At 44.7% G+C, this 21,018-nt stretch overlaps 1 protein-coding gene across 4 annotated transcripts in view; it reads left to right on the forward strand.

Annotated features, from left to right (window-relative positions):
- Positions 1 to 1,966: 1,966 nt before the first annotated feature.
- Positions 1,967 to 21,018, forward strand: part of efcab6 (EF-hand calcium binding domain 6) — a 37,442-nt gene continuing 18,390 nt past the window's right edge. For 3 of the 4 annotated variants that reach the window (XM_038977556.1, XM_038977559.1, XM_038977560.1), the window contains exons 1-12: positions 2,960 to 3,248; positions 3,401 to 3,621; positions 8,127 to 8,617; positions 8,975 to 9,041; positions 15,735 to 15,871; positions 16,438 to 16,556; positions 16,713 to 16,849; positions 17,458 to 17,606; positions 17,982 to 18,083; positions 18,253 to 18,343; positions 19,299 to 19,601; positions 20,059 to 20,219. In XM_038977556.1, the coding sequence (XP_038833484.1) occupies positions 2,987 to 3,248; positions 3,401 to 3,621; positions 8,127 to 8,617; positions 8,975 to 9,041; positions 15,735 to 15,871; positions 16,438 to 16,556; positions 16,713 to 16,849; positions 17,458 to 17,606; positions 17,982 to 18,083; positions 18,253 to 18,343; positions 19,299 to 19,601; positions 20,059 to 20,219 (2,240 nt within the window). In that variant the 5' untranslated portion in view covers positions 2,960 to 2,986. Of the gene's footprint in view, positions 2,124 to 2,959; positions 3,249 to 3,400; positions 3,622 to 8,126; positions 8,618 to 8,974; positions 9,042 to 15,734; positions 15,872 to 16,437; positions 16,557 to 16,712; positions 16,850 to 17,457; positions 17,607 to 17,981; positions 18,084 to 18,252; positions 18,344 to 19,298; positions 19,602 to 20,058; positions 20,220 to 21,018 lie in introns of those variants that run through there. The other variant, XM_038977557.1, reaches the window with a different exon arrangement.

Raw genomic sequence — 21,018 nt, forward strand, 5'->3', positions numbered from 1 at the left:
ACTCTGTTTCTCTCACTCTGTCTGTAACTCTCTGTTTCTATCTCTGTTTCTCTCACTCTATCTGCATCTCTCTCACTCTGTATCTCTCTCTCTGTTTCTCTCACTCTGTCTGTAACTCTCTGTTTCTCTCACTCTGTCTGCATCTCTCTCTCTGTATCTCTCTCTCTCTGTTTCTCTCACTCTGTTTCTCTCTCTATGTATCTCTCTCTCTGTTTCTCTCTCTCTGTCTGTAACTCTCTGTTTCTCTCACTCTGTCTGCATCTCTCTCTCTCTGTTTCTCTCACTCTGTATCTCTCTCTCTCTGCATCTCTCTCTCTCTGTTTCTCTCACTCTGTATCTCTCTCTCTCTGGTTCTCTCTCTGTTTCTCTCACTCTGTATCTCTCTCTCTCTGGTTCTCTCTCTCTGTTTCTCTCACTCTGTCTGTATCTCTCTCTCTGTTTCTCTCACTCTGTCTGTATATCTCTCTCTCTGTTTCTCTCACTGTTTCTCTCACTCTGTCTATAACTCTCTGTTTCTCTCACTCTGTCTGTAACTTTCTGTTTCTATCTCTCTGTTTCTCTCACTCTGTCTGTATCTCTCTCACTCTGTATCTCTCTCTCTGTTTCTCTCACTCTGTTTCTCTCTCTATGTATCTCTCTCTCTGTTTCTCTCTCTCTGTCTGTAACTCTCTGTTTCTCTCACTCTGTCTGCATCTCTCTCTCTCTGTTTCTCTCACTCTGTATCTCTCTCTCTCTGGTTCTCTCTCTCTGTTTCTCTCACTCTGTATCTCTCTCTCTCTGGTTCTCTCTCTCTCTGTTTCTCTCACTCTGTATCTCTCTCTCTCTGGTTCTCTCTCTCTGTTTCTCTCACTCTGTCTGTATCTCTCTCTCTGTTTCTCTCACTCTGTCTGTATATATCTCTCTCTGTTTCTCTCACTGTTTCTCTCACTCTGTCTGTAACTCTCTGTTTCTCTCACTCTGTCTGTAACTTTCTGTTTCTATCTCTCTGTTTCTCTCACTCTGTCTGCATCTCTCTCACTCTGTATCTCTCTCTCTGTCTGTAACTCTCTGTTTCTCTCACTCTGTCTGCATCTCTCTCACTCTGTATCTCTCTCTCTGTATCTCTCTCTCTCTGTTTCTCTCTCTCTGTTTCTCTCTCTCTGTTTCTCTCTCTGTGTATCTCTCTCTCTGTTTCTCTCAGTCTGTATCTCACTAGCGATTCAATTCAATTGGCTTTAGAAACATGTGTTTACATTGCCAAGTGGAATAGACAATAAAAAGGGAAATAACCTCTCTTGTCAGCTTTTTCTCTCATTCTCTCTGTTTACAACCGTTGGCAATCCTGCTGCAGCCCACCTCTACAAGGGTCATGTGGTGTACTGTTTGTTTGGTTTTTGTAGGGTTGTCCTAACCTGGGCATAATGCATTGTACTTTACATGCTTGCTTTCTGGTTTATTAATAAAGTTATGTATTCAGGACAATTGTGTTGTGTGTGTGTGTGTGATGTCTTCAATGCACTTGCATTATTTACGAGCAATATTGAGTTAAAGTATAAATGTTGTTACTTCCGTTGACAACCTCCCTCTGCTCAAACCATGTGGTTCCCTCTCAACTGTTGCTCCATCTGTTGGAGGCTTGGAATACTCAAAACGCTCAACTCTGGTTGAAACTCGTAGTCCAAACCTCTTATCATATACTGGAGCTGCTTTATTTGACTCTTGATCGTTTTGCGTTGTCAAGCGCTTTGAGAGTCTTTTTTTAATAAAAAGCGCTATAGAAGTTGAATACATGTATTATTATTACTTCAGAAGGCATCTGCAGTATCACCATAGTCCTTATCACTAACCACTCGATGTGTTTACTGTTGCGTGAGGGTCTACTACTGGATGAAGAATATGTAGCTTGAAGTGGAGGCAAAGGCATGAAGGGAATTCCTGACATAACTTCCATCCAATCATAAACAATAGCGGGAGGAGTCAGGAACTATAGAACCGTGTCAATACATCTCTATGGCAACCATAACGCGTTCTCTGCGTTCCCCTGCGCTTTTACTCAACTCCAAAGAAACCGAGGGAGAACGTAGGTCAGAGTCAGAGAGAGACAATTTCAATCTATCCAGAACTACATGACATAAAGAAAGAGGGTAACTATAACATTCAATCAGCAACCACATTAGTTGTCCTAATGCTACATGATAGAATGAAAAGGACTAATAACATTGCGCAACAATTCGCAATAATTGAGCACGAACTTCAGAGGAATAGTTTTAACTTAATTGTAGTAGGCTACATTTCTTCCTGCCCCTTTTAATGGATGTTTTTTTAGTTGCAGCTTTAAATTAATCAAGCAAAGTCAAATAATTTATTTATAACAAACAAGCATTTCAATTGGAGAGATCACAGGAACTAATTTTGATATTTCTAAATTACAAACGGTACTTTCCATTCAAGTACTAATTCATAAATTCATTTGTGACATACTTTGCATAAAACAACACAAACATTTTAATAAACAACTGCCCTTTTAATAATCTAAGCAGGAGGCAAATATGTAAATGTTGTGATTAACCTTGGGGCGACTTCAACGTTTATGCTAATTATGAAAAGGTTCATTTGAAGTAAAATAATAATTGCCTTTTATGTTTAAATTCTGCTCTCATCCCTGATGTAAAATGTTTCCTATTGCTGTTGCTTTGATTGACTGAGACAAGTTCTCTACATGATGTGTGTCTGATATCTAAACACACAGTTCAACAGTAGCCTTGAGTTGATTTACGATGTGTTTGCGTTGGGAAGAGTAAGACATTGTAAACAATCCTCATGTGACACAGGGACAGAACACCCTGCTCTCTTGAATTATGTCACCTGGGTTTCACCTTTCTCTCTCTCTCTCACACACACACACACACACACACACACACACACACACACACACACACACACACACACACACACACACACACACACACACACACACAGTACTCAAAAACTCTCCAGTGAGTACTGTATGCACCACCCTTCTCTCTCCCCTGTCCCCACAGCTCCACCGGAGCCAGAAGGCATGAGACGGACCCCCCCTGTGGGCCTGGGGGACTTGACCCTCATGTCCCGAGGACTGGTCATCGCCCCGCGCCCCTGGACCGCCCAGCGCATCAGCATCACACACACACCTGGCCCTTCACACTCATATACACACACACCTCCATACACACCTGTGGAAGGACAGGGAGCAGGGGAACCCAGAAAGACAGCACTACAGTCAGACTCAGGTGAGTTCATTCATATATAATTCTCAACTCATAGCTTACTCATAACTTAACATGATAATGTACCGTAAGGGCAAAACCCTGGAACACATCTAAACCAAACACAATTAACAGTGTCCCCCACACAGACTCCTAATCACGTCCATGTCCTCCAGTCTCATCGGTACAGTCAGCCCCAGATGAGCATCTGTCCCTGGGGGAGATCAAGGCCCTGCTCCCCCAGAGGCTGGGGGAGAGGCTGGAGGATGTGAGGGCAGCGTTCAAGGCCCTGGACCCTGAGGGGAGCGGCTCAGTGACCCGGGGGGAGTTCAGACAGGTGGTGGAGGCCTTCCTCTTCCCCCTCACACAGACCCAGCTCAACGCCATGCTGGCCAAGGTGAGAGAGGGCAGGTGTGGGTCTCTTATAGACTGGTTTGGGATCTGTTTGTGCTGTCTTGCCAACTCCAATGACAGCACAAACAGATCTGGGACCTGTGGGGTATACTACAAAGCAGGTTCAATGAGTTAGCCAGCTAACTTGCCTAAATATTCTGAAATAACTTGTACTTTTTTTTAAAGATATGCTTGAAATTGACATGGTCTAATTGACTCAACGAACAAAAAGCACATATCTAAGTTTAGCTTTTTTAAAGAACCAGAAAATCCATCATTATTTCTGGTTGTTTATCCAAGTTAGCAGGCTAACTCATTGAACCTGCTTTGTAGTACACCCAACAGGTGTCCTACGTTCTGCTCTTGCATAGTCTGACAAAGTAATTACATCGCCACCACTGCATGGTCATTGACTATATTGGTCACTAGATGGCAGTACAAGACTTGAGGTTAGTCTTGGTAACGACAGGTGATATCACATACTGTTAAAAAAGGGTTTTATGGCTCATGGAGAGGGGACACGTTTCCGTATCTGAAATGATTTAAACATTTCCCACTAAGCCTTACTACATAGTCTTGGAGTTCTCAGTTTCTTTATAACTTTTTAGGACAAGTGCTGTGCACAGATGTTTGGTTTGGGTGTCACTGCCCTTTTCTGTTTTCAGAACTACACTGAACAAAAATATAAATGCAACATGTAAAGTGTTTCCCCTGTTTCATGAGTTGAAATAAAATTCCCATACATTTTCAATACACACAAAAACCTTATTTCTCTCAAATGTTGTGCACAACATTTGTTTAAATCCCTGTTAATGAGCATTTCTCCTTTGTCAAAATAATCCATCCACCTGACAGGTTTGGCATATCAGGAAGCTGATTAAACCGCATGATCATTACACAGGTGAACCTTGTGCCGGGGACAATAAAAGGCCACTCTAAAATGTGCAGTTTTGTCACACAACACAATGCCACAGATGTCTCAAGCTTTGAGTGAGCGTGCAATTGGCATGCTGACTGCAGGAATGTCCACCTGAGCTGTTGCCAGATAATTAAAAGTTAATTTCTCTACCATAAGCCACCTCCAACGTCATTTTAGAGAATTTGGCAGTATGTCCAACCGGCCTCATAACCACAGACATGTATGGCATTGTGTGGGCGAGCGGTTTGCTAATGTCAACGTTGTCAACAAAGTGCCTCATGGTGGTGGTGGGACTATGGTATGAGCAGGCATATGCTATGGTCAAAGAACACAATTCCATTTTATCGATGCCAATTTGAATACACAAAAATACCCTGACGAATTGTGAGGCCCATTTTTTTTTAAGGTGTCTATGACAAACAGATGCATATCTGTATTCCCAGTCATGTGAAATCCATAATTAATTTATTTCAATTGACTGATTTCCTCATAAGAACTGTAACTCAGTAAAATCAATGACATTTTTGCATGTTGCGTTTATAATTTTGTCCAGTACATGAGGACCACTTAGGGAAATGTGACTCTCTTGATGCATCACTGATAGTAGTAATGGCATTAGCCACATTACTCATTGATCAAATTGATCATTCCCTTGCACTGTTTATGAAAGCAGTGGGGACATTGATCAATATTTAGTTACGTAGTGTAGCTGTTCGCGCGTTTACATTCTGTGTTCATATACCTCCCACTGTTTGTTCTTCATCCACACCTGTTTATCATTGATCAGTACCAGAGTGGTGTTATGGGTAGTGATATACACCTACAGCACAGTTGTTTATCATGTATACGGTGTATCCCTTCTCCCCCCATCCGTGGTGTGTTGCTGTGCGATGCCTCTCGTCACTCCACAGCGCCAATGTAATTGTCTCCACTGTTCCTCTTTGTTCCGTCTCAGCGCTTACGCCTGACAGTTTGACTGCCTGTCTTTCCCACAGATTTCCACCCATAATATCAGCACTTTGTGTCCCTCCCTCCCTCCCTCCCTCCCTCCCTCCCTCCCTCCCTCCCTCCCTCCCTCCCTCCCTCCCTCCCTCCCTCCTCTTCTCTCAGTCTTTCTGTTCCTTATTCATTAAAAATATGGTGTTTTTCGAGGGGAGTTGTTGAAAGTTTACTTTAAAGGACCATATCGCAGGAGCAGCAGCTGTTGTGCTGGTGACATTTTGATGTGGAAGTCGCTTTGTGCTTGAGGGAGCGAGATGCCACCAGCGGATTTTTTTCTCTGTCTCCCTCCTCTTCCTCTTTCCTTTTCTTTTTGTCTCATCTGTTTCTCAAACACTTTCAGAGAAGCGATTGAGAGCTCGGTGCGTTTTTTTATATATTTTTTAAATCGTGATCAATTATTTAGCAGGCGGTGGTTGCCTTACGTGTTAAAGAACACTTACTCCAATAATTACAGGGAAGTCCTAGAGCGGGGTTAGAGAGGGAGAAAGGGAGGGAAAGAGAAATAAGACAGACTGACAGAAAGACAAACAAGAGATGGACAGAGAGGGAGTGGAGGGGAAGATAGAGGCGGATGATGGACAGAGTCTAAGACAGACAGAAAGAGAGAGAGAGAGAGAAAGAAACAGAGTGAGTCTGTCATGTCTGAAGGGTGAAGGTGCCACCCACTACTCTATACTGCCTACCTCTACTCCACTGCACATTCACTATAACATAATGACTTGGGTCTGACCTTCACACTAGAACACTATACCTACAGTCGTGGCCAAAAGTTAATTTTCACAAAGTCTGCTGCTTCAGTGTCTTTAGATATTTTTGTCAGATGTTACTATGGAATACTGAGGTATAATTACAAGCATTTCATAAGTGTCAAAGGCTTTTATTGACAATTACATGAAGTTGATGCAGAGTCAATATTTGCAGTGTTGACCCTTCTTTTTCAAGACCTCTGCAATCCGCCCTGGCATGCTGTCAATTAACTTCTGGGCCACATCCTGACTGATGGCAGCCCGATCTTGCATAATCAATGCTTGGAGTTTGTCAGAATTTGTGGGGTTTTGTTTGTCCACCCACCTCTTGAGGATTGACCACACATTCTCAATGGGATTAAGGTCTGGGGAGTTTCCTTGCCATGGACCCAAAATATCAATGTTTTGTTCCCCGAGCCACTTAGTTATCACTTTTGCCTTATGGCAAGGTGCTCCATCATGCTGGAAAAGGCATTGTTCGTCACCAAACTGTTTCTGGATGCTGAATCGCCCTGAAGCCTTCTTCACAACAATTGAACCGCTCTCCTTGAAGTTCTTGATGATCCGATAAATGGTTGATTTAGGTGCAATCTTACTGGCAGCAATATCCTTGCCTGTGAAGCCCTTTTTGTGCAAAGCAATGATGATGGCACGTGTTTCCTTGCAGTTAACCATGGTTGACAGAGGAAGAACAATGATTCCATGCACCACCCTCCTTTTGAATCTTCCAGTCTGTTATTCGAACTCAATCAGCATGACAGAGTGATCTCCAGCCTTGTCCTCGTCAACACTCACACCTGTGTTAACGAGAGAATCACTGACATGATGTCAGCTGGTGCTTTTGTTGCAGGGCTGAAATGCAGTGGAAATGTTTTTGGGGGATTCAGTTCATTTGCATGGCAAAGAGGGACTTTGCAATTAATTGCAATTCATCTGATCACTCTTTATAACATTCTGGAGTATATGCAAATTGCCATCATACAAACTGAGGCAACAGACTTTGTGAAAATTAATATTTGTGTAATTCTCAAAACTTTTGGCCACGACTGTACACAGCAGTCTTACCAGCCCCATTCCCAGGTATATAGAGCATGCAGGGCGGTGCAGTACTCCTGTGGTTCTAGCGAGGCGTTCCGCTCGGTGCCTGCTGATAGCAGTGATAATTAGACAGTGTGACATCTATAATAAGACTCAATGCCATAGAGCTCTGTAGGGAGCAGAAGCACTGGATTACACCGTGGTAGGATGTAGGGCAGGGTGTCAGAGACTAGACTTTGATTATGAGCCACCAGAATAGGTGTGTGTGTGAGTGTGTGTGCTTGCGTGCATATCTCCCTTATCCATCTGTGTGTGTGTGTGTGTGTGTGTGTGTGTGTGTGTGTGTGTGTGTGTGTGTGTGTGTGTGTGTGTGTGTGTGTGTGTGTGTGTGTGTGTTGCTGTGGGGCTTACTTAAGAGAGATACTGTTCCACTGCTGGGGCCAGGATAAAAGCAGTGGGCTGATTCCTCAGGTGTGACCCATTCTGAACACCACCTATTCCCCGACCACCCAGCCCCAGAATTACAGCTCAACCCACCTGACGCTACACAGGCAGAACCCTGCTCTTACCGTCTGACGCCATGGAGATTTGATTACTCTTCACTCTGGTTGTTGTGGTAAAAAGTCTGGAATTGCTCAGAACTTTTAGGGGAAAAAATATATTTAAATTTCAGCATTCTTATGATGCTTATGATGAACATGATCATTATCATCCTCCTTATCACCATCACCATCCTTGTCCATTCTCTATACCAGTGATCCAGATACACTGAGTAAACAGTCTGACTTTGTTGGTCTCCTGTAGGTGTCTAAGAGAGACAGTGTAACGGTGGACTACATGGACTTCCTGAGGAGGTACAGCAGGGTGACTACAGCACAGAGACCAGACACGTCTACAGCCTCCTCTACAGCACAGAGACCCTACAGATCTACACCCTCCTCTACAGCACAGAGACCAGACACCTCTAGAGCCTCCTCTACAGTACAGAGACCAGACACCTCTACAGCCTCCTCTACAGCACAGAGACCAGACACCTCTACAGCCTCCTCTACAGCACAGAGACCAGACACCTCTACAGCCTCCTCTACAGCACAGAGACCAGACAGCTCTACAGCCTCCTCTACAGCACAGAGACCAGGCACCTCTACAGCCTCCTCTACAGCACAGAGACCAGGCACCTCTACAGCCTCCTCTACAGCACAGAGACCAGGCACCTCTACAGCCTCCTCTACAGCACAGAGACCAGACAGCTCTACAGCCTCCTCTACAGCACAGAGACCAGACAGCTACACCAGGTGGGCACATCACCATTACACTGTAACTCGCATAGGTGAAAAGACTATCTGTGTTACATGACCCTATGGTTGGTTTGGTTCAGCAGGTTGACCTCTCTCTCTCTCTCTCTCTCTCTCTCTCTCTCTCTCTCTCTCTCTCTCTCTCTCTCTGTCTGTCTGTCTGTCTGTCTGTCTGTCTGTCTGTCTGTCTGTCTGTCTGTCTGTCTGTCTGTCTGTCTGTCTGTCTGTCTGTCTGTCTGTCTGTCTGTCTGTCTGTCTCTTTCTTTCTTTCTTTCTTTCTTTCTTTCTTTCTTTCTTTCTTTCTTTCTTTCTTTCTTTCTTTCTTTCTTTCTTTCTTTCTTTCTTTCTTTCTTTCAGGTGTGTCTCTGGATCAGACCAGAGGGGTATGACCCTGACTGAGATACAGCAACGCCTCAAGCACAAGGTCTGGATGACACACACACACACACACACACACACACACACACACACACACACACACACACACACACACACACACACACACACACACACACACACACACACACACACACACACACACACACACACACACACACACACACACACACACACACAGAAAGACACTAATGCACACCTTGTTGTTTCAACACAAGCCTGGAGAAGATAGATACCGCTCTATATAAAAGGGAGGTGACAAACATGACCAAATGACATGTATATGTGGGCGGTGAAGTGATTCACCTGTGAAATTGAGATCTAGATGTTTTTGTCATGTCAACATAATAATGTCCCTATGTATCCAGAAGAATGTACAGCACACGTAGGAGGCATACTACACTAAACACAAATATAAACGGAACATGTAAAGTGTTGGTCCCATGTTTCATGAGATGAAATAAAAGTACCCCCTGAAGTGTTCCTGATTAAACAGGATGATCATTACATAGGTGCACCTTGTGATGGGGACAATAAAAGGCCACACTAAAACATGCAGTCTTGTCACACAACACAATGCAACAAGTGTTGAGTGAGCATGCAATTGGCATGCTGACTGTAGGAATTTCCACCAGAGCTGTTACCAGAAAATGGGATGTTCATTTCTCTACCATAAGCCGTTTTAGCAATTTTGACAGCACGTCTAACCGGCCTCACAACCGCAGACCACGTGTCTGGCGCCGTGTGGGCGAGCTGTTTGCTGATCTCAACGTTGTGTACAGAGTGCCCCATGGTGGCGGTGGAGTTGGGCAGGCATAAGCTATGGACAATGAACACAATGGCATTTTATAGATGGCAATTTAAATGCACAGAGATACCGTGATGAGATCCTGAGGCCCATTGTTGTGCCATTCATCTGCTGCCATCACCTCATGTTTCAGCATGATAATGCACAGTCCCATGTCGCAAGGATCTGTACACAATTCCTGGAAGCTGAAAATGTCCCAGTTCTTCCATGGCCTGCATGCTCACCAGACATGTCACCCATTGAGTATGTTTGGGATGCTCTGGATTGACGTGTAAGACAGCGTGTTCCAGTTCCTGGGAATATCCAGCAACTTTGCATAGCCATTGAAGAGGAGTGGGACAACATTCCACAGGCCACAATCAACAGCCTGATCAACTCTATGTAAAGGAGATGTGACCCGCTGCATGAGGCAAATGGTGGTCACACCAGATATTGATTGGTTTTCTGACCCATGCCTCTACCTTTTTTAAAAAGGTATATGACCAGATGCATATCTGTATTCCCAGGTATGTGACATCCATAGATTAGGGCCAAATTAATTTATTTCAATTTGACTGATTTCTAACTCAGTAAAATCTTAGAAATTGTTGCATGTTGCGTTTAGTGCATATGTTCCAGATATTAACTAGGTTGTTTATTGTGATGTGAAATAGAGGATTGTACTAAATGGAATCAGTGGTTAAATGAAGCCCTCAGAGGTTGCGGTTGTCACAGTTCTGTTCTGTTGGGCTGTACGACAGGCTGCTGTGTAGTGGGTAATGTAGTAATGTACAGTGCCGTCGGAAAGTATTCAGACCCCTTTACTTTTCCCACATTTTGTTACGTTACAGCCTTATTCTAAAATGGATGAAATTAAAGATCTCAGCAATCAACACACAATACCCCATAACGAAGCGAAAACAGTTTTTTTTTATCTTTGCAAATGTATTAAAAATAAAAAACAGAAATACCTTATTTACATTTTAGTATTTTAGTATTCAGACCCTTGAGCACAGCTGCATCCTGTTTCTATTGATTATCCTTGAGATGTTTCTACAACTTGAATGGTGTCCACCTGTGGTAAATTCAATTGATTGGACATGATTTGGAAAGGCACACACCTGTCTATGTAAGGTCCCACAGTTGACAGTGCATGTCAGAGCAAAAACCAAGCCATGAGGTCGAAGGAATTGTCCGTAGAGTTCCGAGACAGGATTGTGTCGAGGTACAGATCTGGGGAAGGCTACCAAAAAATGTCTGCAGCATTGAAGATCCCCAAGAACACAGTGGCCTCCATCATTCTTAAATGACAGAAGTTTGGAACCACCAACTCTTCCTAGAGCTGACCGCCCGGCCAAACTGAGCAATCGGGGGAGATGGGCCTTGGTCAGGGAGGTGACCAAGAACCCAATGGTCACTCTGATAGTTCCTCTGTGGAGATGGGAGAACCTTCCAGAAGGAAAACCATCTTTGCAGCACTCCACCAATCAGGCCTTTATGGTAGAGTGGCCAGACGGAAGCCACTCCTCAGTAAAAGGCACATGACCGCCCGCTTGGAGTTTGCCAGAAGGCACCTAAAGACTCTCAGACCATGAGAAACAATATTCTCTGGCCTGATGAAACCTAGATTGTACTCTTTGGTCTGAATGGCAAGAGTCACTTCTGGAGGAAACCTGGCACCATCCCTACAGTGAAGCATGGTGGTGGCAGCATCATGCTGTGGGGATGTTTTTCAGCGGCAGGGACTGGGAGATTAGTCAGGATCGAGGTAAAGATGAACGGAGCAAAGTACAGAGAGATCCTTGATGAAAATCTGCTCCAGAGTGCTCAGGACCTCAGACTGGGGAAAAGGTTCACCTTCCAACAGGACAACAACCCTAAGCACACAGTCAATACAACGCAGGAGTGGCTTCGGGACAAGTCTCTGAATGTCCTTGAGTGGCCCAGCCAGAGGCTAGACTTTTTCGAACATCTCTGGAGAGACCTGAATCAAAAGGGTTCTACCTGGAACCAACAAGGGTTCGTCAAGGGACAGCCGAAGAACCCTTTTAGGTTTCTAAGAGTGTACATCACAGCTCAGGTCAGTCACACGTGTGTGTATGTGTGTGTGTTTATGAGTGTGTGAGTGTATATATGAGTGAGTGTGTGTGTGTGCATGCGTGTGTGTGCGTGCGTGCATATATGAGTGTGTGTATATGACTGTGGGTGTGTGTGTGTGTGTCTCCGGTCACTCTCTGATGAGTCGTCTCTGCAGAGCATGGTGAGTCTCAGAGGAACAGCTGTGGCTGGTAATGAGTGATATACACACACATATGATGAAGTACCAGTCACAGCTGTTTACCCTGCACATGCGCCTCACTTATCAATATTCCATGTAGACCACAGTCCCCCTCTTACCTCCCTCCTCTGATACCTCCACCTCCTTGGAGAAGTGCAGAGTGAGATCATTAGCTCACCTCTGGAGTAACCATCCAAGGACCTTTGAATGAGGAACACTCTCTCTCTTTCTGGTGTCATTGGGTTCTCTCGTTGTGTTTATCTCGCGGTCGATCTGAGTGGGCTCTCTATGTCTTTCGCTGTTCCAGAACTTCTCATTCATTCCCTTCCTCTCATTAAATCAATAATAATGTTGTAAGTCCAACTTTCCTCATGCTTAACTTCAAATGCGTCCAAAAGAGGTTTAGCTATGTCACCTTGAGTAGAGGTGTATGCTTTGAGTTTCAGTTTCTCTACTTTCCCTAATCCTCCTCTATCCCCCTCCATCCCCCTCTGTACCCCTCCATCCCCCTCCGTACCTCTCCATCCCCCTCCGTACCCCTCCATCCCCCTCCGTACCCCCACCTCTACTGACATGCTCTGACCAGAGAAGAATTACCCCCTTAACTGACAGACACACGTAAAGGCAGCAGCACTCTTCTCTCTGATCTACTCTCTCTCTCTCTCTCTCTTTTCTTCTCTTTATTTTCCTCCCTCTCCCCTCTCTCTCTCTGTCTCAGTCTCTCTCTCTCTCCCTCTCCCCCCTCTCTGTGTCACTGTGATTTCTCCTCTTAACTTCTATTTGTGATCCACCTCCCTCCCTTCATTTCTTTCTGACTCTCTCCCTCCATCTCCTCTTTCATCGCTCTCTTCAGAGAGCCACCCGCGTCCCTCTGGTTGTCTCCTACCCATAATTCATGGTGACAGGAAAGGTTAGATTGCACGTGGAGGAGTTCTGGTTGACAGAAAGAGGAGCGGGAACACTATTTAGGCCTGTCATTACACACTGTTTACAAGACATCTTCAGAGTCCGACCTAGACTCACACTCACACATCTCCACACAATTGACTCTATGACACTGTAAATATTGACAAGTTACTGTGGCTTCACTGGCTTTGTCAGTTTGAGATAGAGAAATATACATTTACATTAGTCATTTAGCAGACGCTCTTATCCAGAGTGACTTACAGTAGTGAGTGAATACATATTCATACTTTTTATGTATAAAAATATACTATAACCAGAGGAGAGACAAAGTAAGCAGGGAAGCAGGGAATTGAGAAAAAAGGGAGAAAGAGACAAGGAGAGAGAGATAGATCAAGAGTGAGAGATCGAGAGACAGACAGACAGAGAGAGATGATATGTAGCCAGTCACAGTCTGTAACCCATCCCCAAATGCCCCTTTGAGTGACTAGATCTGTGGCTGTGTTATCCATCTCATTCTAACTAGCTCACAAGGACACACACACACACACACACACACACACACACACACACACACACACACACACACACACACACACACACACACAAAGATGGATTAACATATAACAGGCTGGTAAACAAAAACAACAGAGCTTTCGTTAATTAACGAGCGCAGGGCCGGCCGGGCGGGCGGGTGGCGAGGGGCGCTCACAGTGGCACCATGCCAGGCCCCAAGCCATGCCAACCTGAAACACAGCTGCCTAATGGTGAACTGGCACTGGCTGGGACAGGGATGGGAGACAAGGGAGGAAGGGATGGGAGAGAGCAAGGGAGAGGATGGGATGGAAGTGGGGGAAGGGGATGGAGGGAGACAGAGGATATGGAGATAGAGGGATGGTAGAGAGAGGGCAAGAAAATGATGGAAACAAGGGAGGCGAGAAAGACAGAGAGAGGAAGGTACACAGAGAGACGGAGCAAGAGAAAGAGAGACAGAAAAGCAGAGAGAAAGAGAAAGCAAAACGTTAGCGAGAGAGGGAATAGAAAAGGAAGAAACAAAGGCAGATAAACGGAGAGAGGAGAGGGGGAGTAGCCGTAGCCCGTAGTGTGGAGAGAGAGGAGATAGAGAGATAGCGATAGAGAGATAGTGCTAGAGATTGGATGATGATATCCCTGTGCCTCTGCTCATTAATAGTGTAAGCTCTCCTCTCTCTTTCTCCTTTGTGATTTTAACACATTTCTAATTAGCACAGAATCCTCTTCGTTTGGGAGAGGGGATGGAGAGATGGGGGGATCATATTTATATCTGTCTTTAATAAATTCCCTTTCATTTGATCTTTTTTTAAACACGACACGACGGTATAGCTAGCGTTTCCTTTCCCCTGACTCCAGCAGAAGAGAATGAAAGCTGGTCCTAATGCAAGGGGTAATTGGTATGCTTGTCTGAAAGCTTTCATAGTTGTCGAAGTTGTTAGATTCTACAAACAGTAGGAGATTTTTCGGAAGTTAACAACAGAGAGCAGAGAATCAAAAGGCGGACTCAAACAACTTTGGAATCGAGTCTTGAATCAGTATTGTTCATTATGATGCTCAAAATGATGAGACGCTAAAGGGTACTATATGATGCTAGCATTTTAGGTCAGTTAAGGTGATTTGGGTGGTGTTCGTTAGGGAATCCAATGGAAAACGTTTTAAAAACGTTTCGCAACGAAAACCGAATAAGTGTTTTTTATTGGATAAGTTCAGCTAGTCCCTCCTTATTTCAGTCCATTTTCTTCCTTTTGGTGCCTAATGAATACGACCCTGAGGGTGTTCTATCAGCTTGTTTTCTGTCAGTCTAACCTTCTCCATTTGGAGGGACAGTATTATGTGCGACACACTGCCGTATAGACAATGTCAGTGTGTTAGCCCAGTGGGGAGAGGGAGGCTCCCCTGCTTGTCTTTCAGGGAGACGTTTGGCAGCGCTGCTAATCAGAGTGCAATTAGACAGAGAACACTTTGGGCGACAGAAAACTCTGATTACCCAAGAGTCAACGGGGTATATTTAGTATCTATCTGTTCCTGTCCATGGTTGCCGTGGCGCCCCCGAGCTACGAGCTGAAGTGTGGAGGAGAACGAGGAAAGATGGAGGAACGAGTGATCACACAGTGGCTCTAAAGGACACTCCCTATAGCTAACCCAACACTGTTTACTTTATGGCTAGTCAACCTATAGATGTACAGCATACTGTACTTATCACCTACATAACTACACACAAATGTTACCACTTACCGCCTGCAACCTACAACTACCTACAAACAGAAATGTAACCCCTCTAGAAGGACCCCAAACTCAAACCCAGCTATCTGCCCTAACCCCTCATGAAACCATTTAACCCAAAATAACACTCCAACTACCCCCCATTAACAATCACAAAATAAGTCTGACTTAAATCAGTCTGTATTTAGCCTCCAAACCCAAACCTACAGTAATCTCTCTGACTCAGCCCTCATCCCTCTAACATCCATCCCCTTCCCCTCTGCTCCGTCTCTGTCTCTCAGAAGTCTGCAGTACTTGTGTTTACACCCTCCCCTCTCACCCCAACACAGTGCTTTGGGGAACAGAACACACTCTGCTCTGCATCAACAGAGCAAGGCTTCAGAATCAGAGGCGTCAATACCACTGCTTGTACAGATGAAAGTCAGAGAGCTTCAGACAGAGTTTAGGAGTTCACACAGACACTTCTGAGTTGTTTTCTTGGTTTTGAAACTCTGCAGATTGGGAGCAACCTGAAGAATGTAATCCGGGCCTTTCGTCTGTTCGACTACAACCGAGACGGACAGATCCAGCAACACGAGCTGCGCAGGATACTGGAGAACTACTGCTTTCCCTTAACACAGAGAGACTACCAGAGGTGGGAGAGATGGTCCAATACATACAAGCATGCACACACACACCCATCATGGATGATGGATCCAACTATTTCCAGTACTCCCTACGGTCAGAAGTAATCTTTTGGATAGGACATGATAACTAATGCTAACTTTGTGGTCAGTCCTTTGTCTTTTCATTGAGAGAGAGCTAATTTACTTTTAAAACTTTGGGCCCTGCAGTCAAATCCACTCCAGAAACGTCACCCAGCTTTTAGTGATGTGGCTCTAGAGGATTCTGTGTGACAGGTTCATTTAACATGGCTTTAATTGGTTTCAGTACTCAGGAAGCTCTCTCTCACTTTGTCTCACCATCTCTCCTTTAAAAAAAATCTTCCTCTCGCTTTCTCTCTGTCCCACTCTCTCTCTCTCTGACACACACTATCTCTCTCTCCATCTTTCCCTCACCCTCTCTCTCTCTCTCGCTCTGTTTATTTTCAGCACATACAGTATCTCACAGTGTTGCCCCTCTATCTCTCATTTCCTTTTCTGATCTTCGGTTTACTTACCCAATAAAACGGACTATGATTTGATCTCCTCTCCACTGCAGACTGTGGACCCACCACAGCCCTAACAACATGGCAACCATGTCCTACAAAGTGTTCCTGGAGAAGCTGGGCCTGGAATCTAACAAGTACCCGAAGTTTGTCCCGGAGCCTCCAAAGCTAGGTAACTCAAATGACTACAATCAGTTCATAAGGCACTCAAATAGCTGTTAAGACACACAGACCTGCAGACAAATATACACAGAGTTTCAACCATTAAGCTACAGCCGAACACTTTAATCTGTCTTGGATATGACTGATGACATTGTATGTTTTACAGCGTTGGGCTGGCAAGAAATTAGTCCTCCAGACAAGATAAAACTGAGGAACAGAGCCTTGTCCCAGAATGCAACAGGAGATACACAGGATATCCAAGGCCTGACTCAAGACGAGCTGCAGACGCTCTTCCTGAAAAAGGTAGAATAGTCAACTTTGACGGCGCCATGATAATGTATTGTGGCCAACTCAGTGGAGAAAATAGCAAAACAGAGATTATCCACTAGCTAAATATTTGGCCAACTGCTAAAAGATCTTATCAAGGTCACTGTTGAAAAGTGAAAGCATCACATGATATGATTGGGAGGATACCATCTATCCAGATTGGTTTAAGCTACGACAGTGTCTGCGATTGCGTTTGTGTGCGTGCATGCATGTGTTTGTACGCTCCTGCTTGTGTATGTGTGCATAGTTGTGTGCGTTTTATTCTTGTTTGCATGTCACCATCTGGCCCTGTTCCGAGCGTTATCCTCTTAGATGAGACAGAGAGGGGGAATTGGCTCTAAGTGGCGCGCTAGTATGCGTCGCGACAGAGGGAACACTTCTCATTAAAATGTTTGCCCAGAAAAATCTGTTCCTGAGTTAGTGTGTTAATCATGACTAATTTGTGGGAAGGCAGCAGCAGTGTAGTACTGCACATCATATGGGGGTGATCCCCACGGCAACCACAACGTTGACTCACTTCCTGTCATTAGTGTTGTGTGTCTGCTCCCCAACGTAATGTGTATGTGTGTGTGTGTCTCTGTTAGTTGTGTGTGAGCTGTACCCTAGTGTGGAGAGCACTGCAAGCGTTTGATGTCACCCTCTCTGGACTGGTGTCACAGGAAGACCTGAGGGCCGTCCTCAGCAGCTTCCTGTTTCCCATGAGCCTCAGCACCTTCCAGAGCCTGACCTGCCGGTATGAAACTGAACACAGTGACACGGTTAACTTGACTACTATGCTCTCTTTCTGTTACCAATTCCCTGCTGGTGACTCTTATCAGCAGCTCACAACACTTTCCCGTTTTATCTCGGTTAACCCAGAAAAATATTTGGTCAGATGCTCGATTGTGTTTACGTAGTTTGTCCACGAGAGATTATTTCAAATTCCCACTCCACTCCCCATCCCCCAGGAGCGGTGCCTGAGTCTAGCAGGGGAGCACTTCCACTTCCTTTGTTTCCTTCCCTGCTTTCTGACATTTTTGTATCCAGAGTCTCAATGTTAACAAGATGAATGTGTGTTTTGCATTTGTTGTGTGTTTGTTTGTTTGTGTGGTGTGTGCGCATGCTGTAGTTTTGGGGTGAGAGCAACAGGGCCTGTGAAATGGAAACAGTTCCTGGGTCAGTTTCAGGGTCCAGTCACAGAGGAGGACTACACCACTCCTCAAACAGACAGGTCAGTTATCTCTAACTACCACTCCCTGATCTGAATTCTATACAAGGAACTATTATATTATTCTATTATATATCTCTAATTCATGACCTCTGGTTCTGGGCTTCCAATGCACCTTTCACTCACTATCGACCGTCCTCTCTCGCCGTCTTTCCCAATCTCTCTCTCATAGGGTTCCTGAGCTACCTGACGCAGAGGAGGGCCATCGGAGTCTGACAGAGTTCTACCCTATACTGAAGAGAGCCTTTAAACAGTTGGACAGGGTAAGAGACAAGTCCTCACGAAGGAGTGGAACAAGGGACAGGAGAACTGTAAGAACTAGCACAGTATAAAAGATTTAGGGAAACACAGTACTTCAGAAGATTACAGATAGACAGACCGTTAGATGCCGCTATTGATGTCCAGGAACGGAGTTACATATGGCCACTAGTTACTCACTCAGTCACCATATGTTCACTTGACAACCATGTCCGACATCAACATCATCATGCCTCAAGTTCTATCTCGAGATGTTCAAATCAGTCCACGTCAGCCGTATGAAACGTGATAGTGACACTAGACTTTGGTGGAGAATATATCTTCGATTAATTCACAGCGATGTTTGATGTTGATGGGCTACAGTTATACGCGAAACAATCATTGGTGTCCAAGTTCGAGCGTGCGTGAAGCCTATCCAGATATAAAATCAAAACATATCTGCCAGAAACTCCTCCTTTTATAGCACTAAAGAAAGAAAAACATCCCCCCCATCGACTGTTTTAATAATCAATTCTGTAGGTACTAGATCAAACATGGCGTCCACACACCCCTCCCGCCAATAATTTGCTTTTCCAGACAGTTAGGTTGGAAGCCAGCCTGCATGTGTTTTAGACAGACTCTGGGGAGAAGTTGTGTTAGGCTGGGATGAGGTACGCTGATGCACAATGTGTATGTGTGATTCACCAACCAATATAAAGCTACTACTGTTAAAAATGACACAAGGGCAACAGACGGCTGGCTAATGGTAAAACAACACTTTTACACAAGCCTATGGCTGCGAATGTAAGAAGATCACTTTTCAACACCAACGTAGAGCAACTAATGTTTCCTAACTATTTTACACAAAAACACTTCACAACTCAAAACTGGGGCTTTAAACACAAATGTAAAGGCAACTCCTACACCTATATCCTAACCGAGGAAGACAGCTCAAAGAGGGGGTGCCATGTCTCTCTACAGGGTAGGATAGGGAGGATCACCAGGGCAGACCTTCGTCATGCTTTGGAAGTCCCCCAGTATAACCTGAGGGGTCCCCAGAGCTCCTGGTCCAGCCGCAGGGAGCCCCACACCCCCAGGCCCCGTCTGAGCCCAGCCCAGGTTAGAGAGCTCCTGATCCTGCTGGACCCAGAGCATACTGGGGTCATCACTCAGCCCAGCCTGGAGCTGCTCAAACCCAGGAGGGTGCACTCTTCCCCGGGGAGGGAGACATTACACACCCCTACTGGAGGATGGAAGGAGGAGATCATGGAGGATGTGGCTCAGGTACAGGAAGTTCAGTGTGTGTGTTTGTGTGTTGATGTGTTGGCACATGTTCATGTGTGTGTCTGTTGACTAAGGAGGAGAGGGAGTTGAATGAGACTCAGTATCCACAGTGGATTGAAAAGGCAGCCACGGCAGCAGACACATGGACTACCGTAAATAAACTGCAAAACACAACATAGCACAGAAAAAAATGGCTGTTTTCACCCATTTTAATATATTGAGTAATGAAACATAGACATATACAGTTCCTCTCTGTTGTGTTGTGTGTATTGATGTGTGTATTGAGGTGTGTATTGAAGTGTGTATTGTGGTGTGTATTGAGGTGTGTATTGAAGTGTGTATTGTGGTGTGTATTGGGGGGGGGGGGGGGGGGGGGGGGGGTGTATTGTGGTGTGTATTGATGTGTGTATTGGGGGGGGGTGTATTGTGGTGTGTATTGAGGTGTGTGTGTCTGCAGGTGAAGGGCTTGCTGCGTGATAAGCTGAGTGATCAGATAGGTCCCATGCTGGAGGCTTTAGGGGACTGTGACCCTCGACAGACAGGCTCTGTTCACCATGAAGACCTGAGAAGGATCATACAATGTTACGGCCTGCCCCTCTCACACACACACTTCAACAAGTGAGCAACCAATCCCTCTTGTAGACACACACTTCAACAAGACTTAACAATCCTCCAAAAATGATGAAACATAAAAACGACTGATTACAATTTGAACTGGTGAATAGACGACTCTATAGGTTGATTTTTATTATTAATTGAAATTCCATACATTTTGAAGAATACAAATTAAAATGTGCTACAAAAATCTATACATCCTTCGTAAAAATGTTAGCACACTTCATTACCTTCTAATTCTTACAGAACATAGAGGTTATACAGTGGCTTGCGAAAGTATTCACCCCCTTGGCAATTTTCCTATTTTGTTGCATTACAAACTGGAATTAAAATAGATTTTTTGTGGGTTTGTATCATTTGATTAACACAACATGCCTACCACTTTGAAGATGCAAAATATTTTTTATTGTGAAACAAACAAGAAATAAGACAAAAAAACTGAAAACTTGAGTGTGCATAACTATTCACCCCCCCAAAGTCAATACTTTGTAGAGCCACCTTTTGCAGCAATTACAGCTGCAAGTCTTTTGGGGTATGTCTCTATAAGCTTGGCATATCTAGCCACAGGGATTTTTGCCCATTTTTCAAGGCAAAACTGCTCCAGCTCCTTCAAGTTGGATGGGTTCCGCTGGTGTACACCAATCTTTAAGTCATACCACAGATTCTCAATTGGATTGAGGTCTAGGCTTTGACTAGGCAATTCCAAGACATTTAAATGTTTCCCCTTAAACCACTCAAGTGTTGCTTTAGCAGTATGCTTAGGGTCATTGTCCTGCTGGAAGGTGAACCTTCATCCCAGTCT

Source organism: Salvelinus namaycush, chromosome 38, assembly GCF_016432855.1.
Source record: "Salvelinus namaycush isolate Seneca chromosome 38, SaNama_1.0, whole genome shotgun sequence".
Classification (NCBI taxonomy): Eukaryota; Metazoa; Chordata; class Actinopteri; order Salmoniformes; family Salmonidae; genus Salvelinus; species Salvelinus namaycush.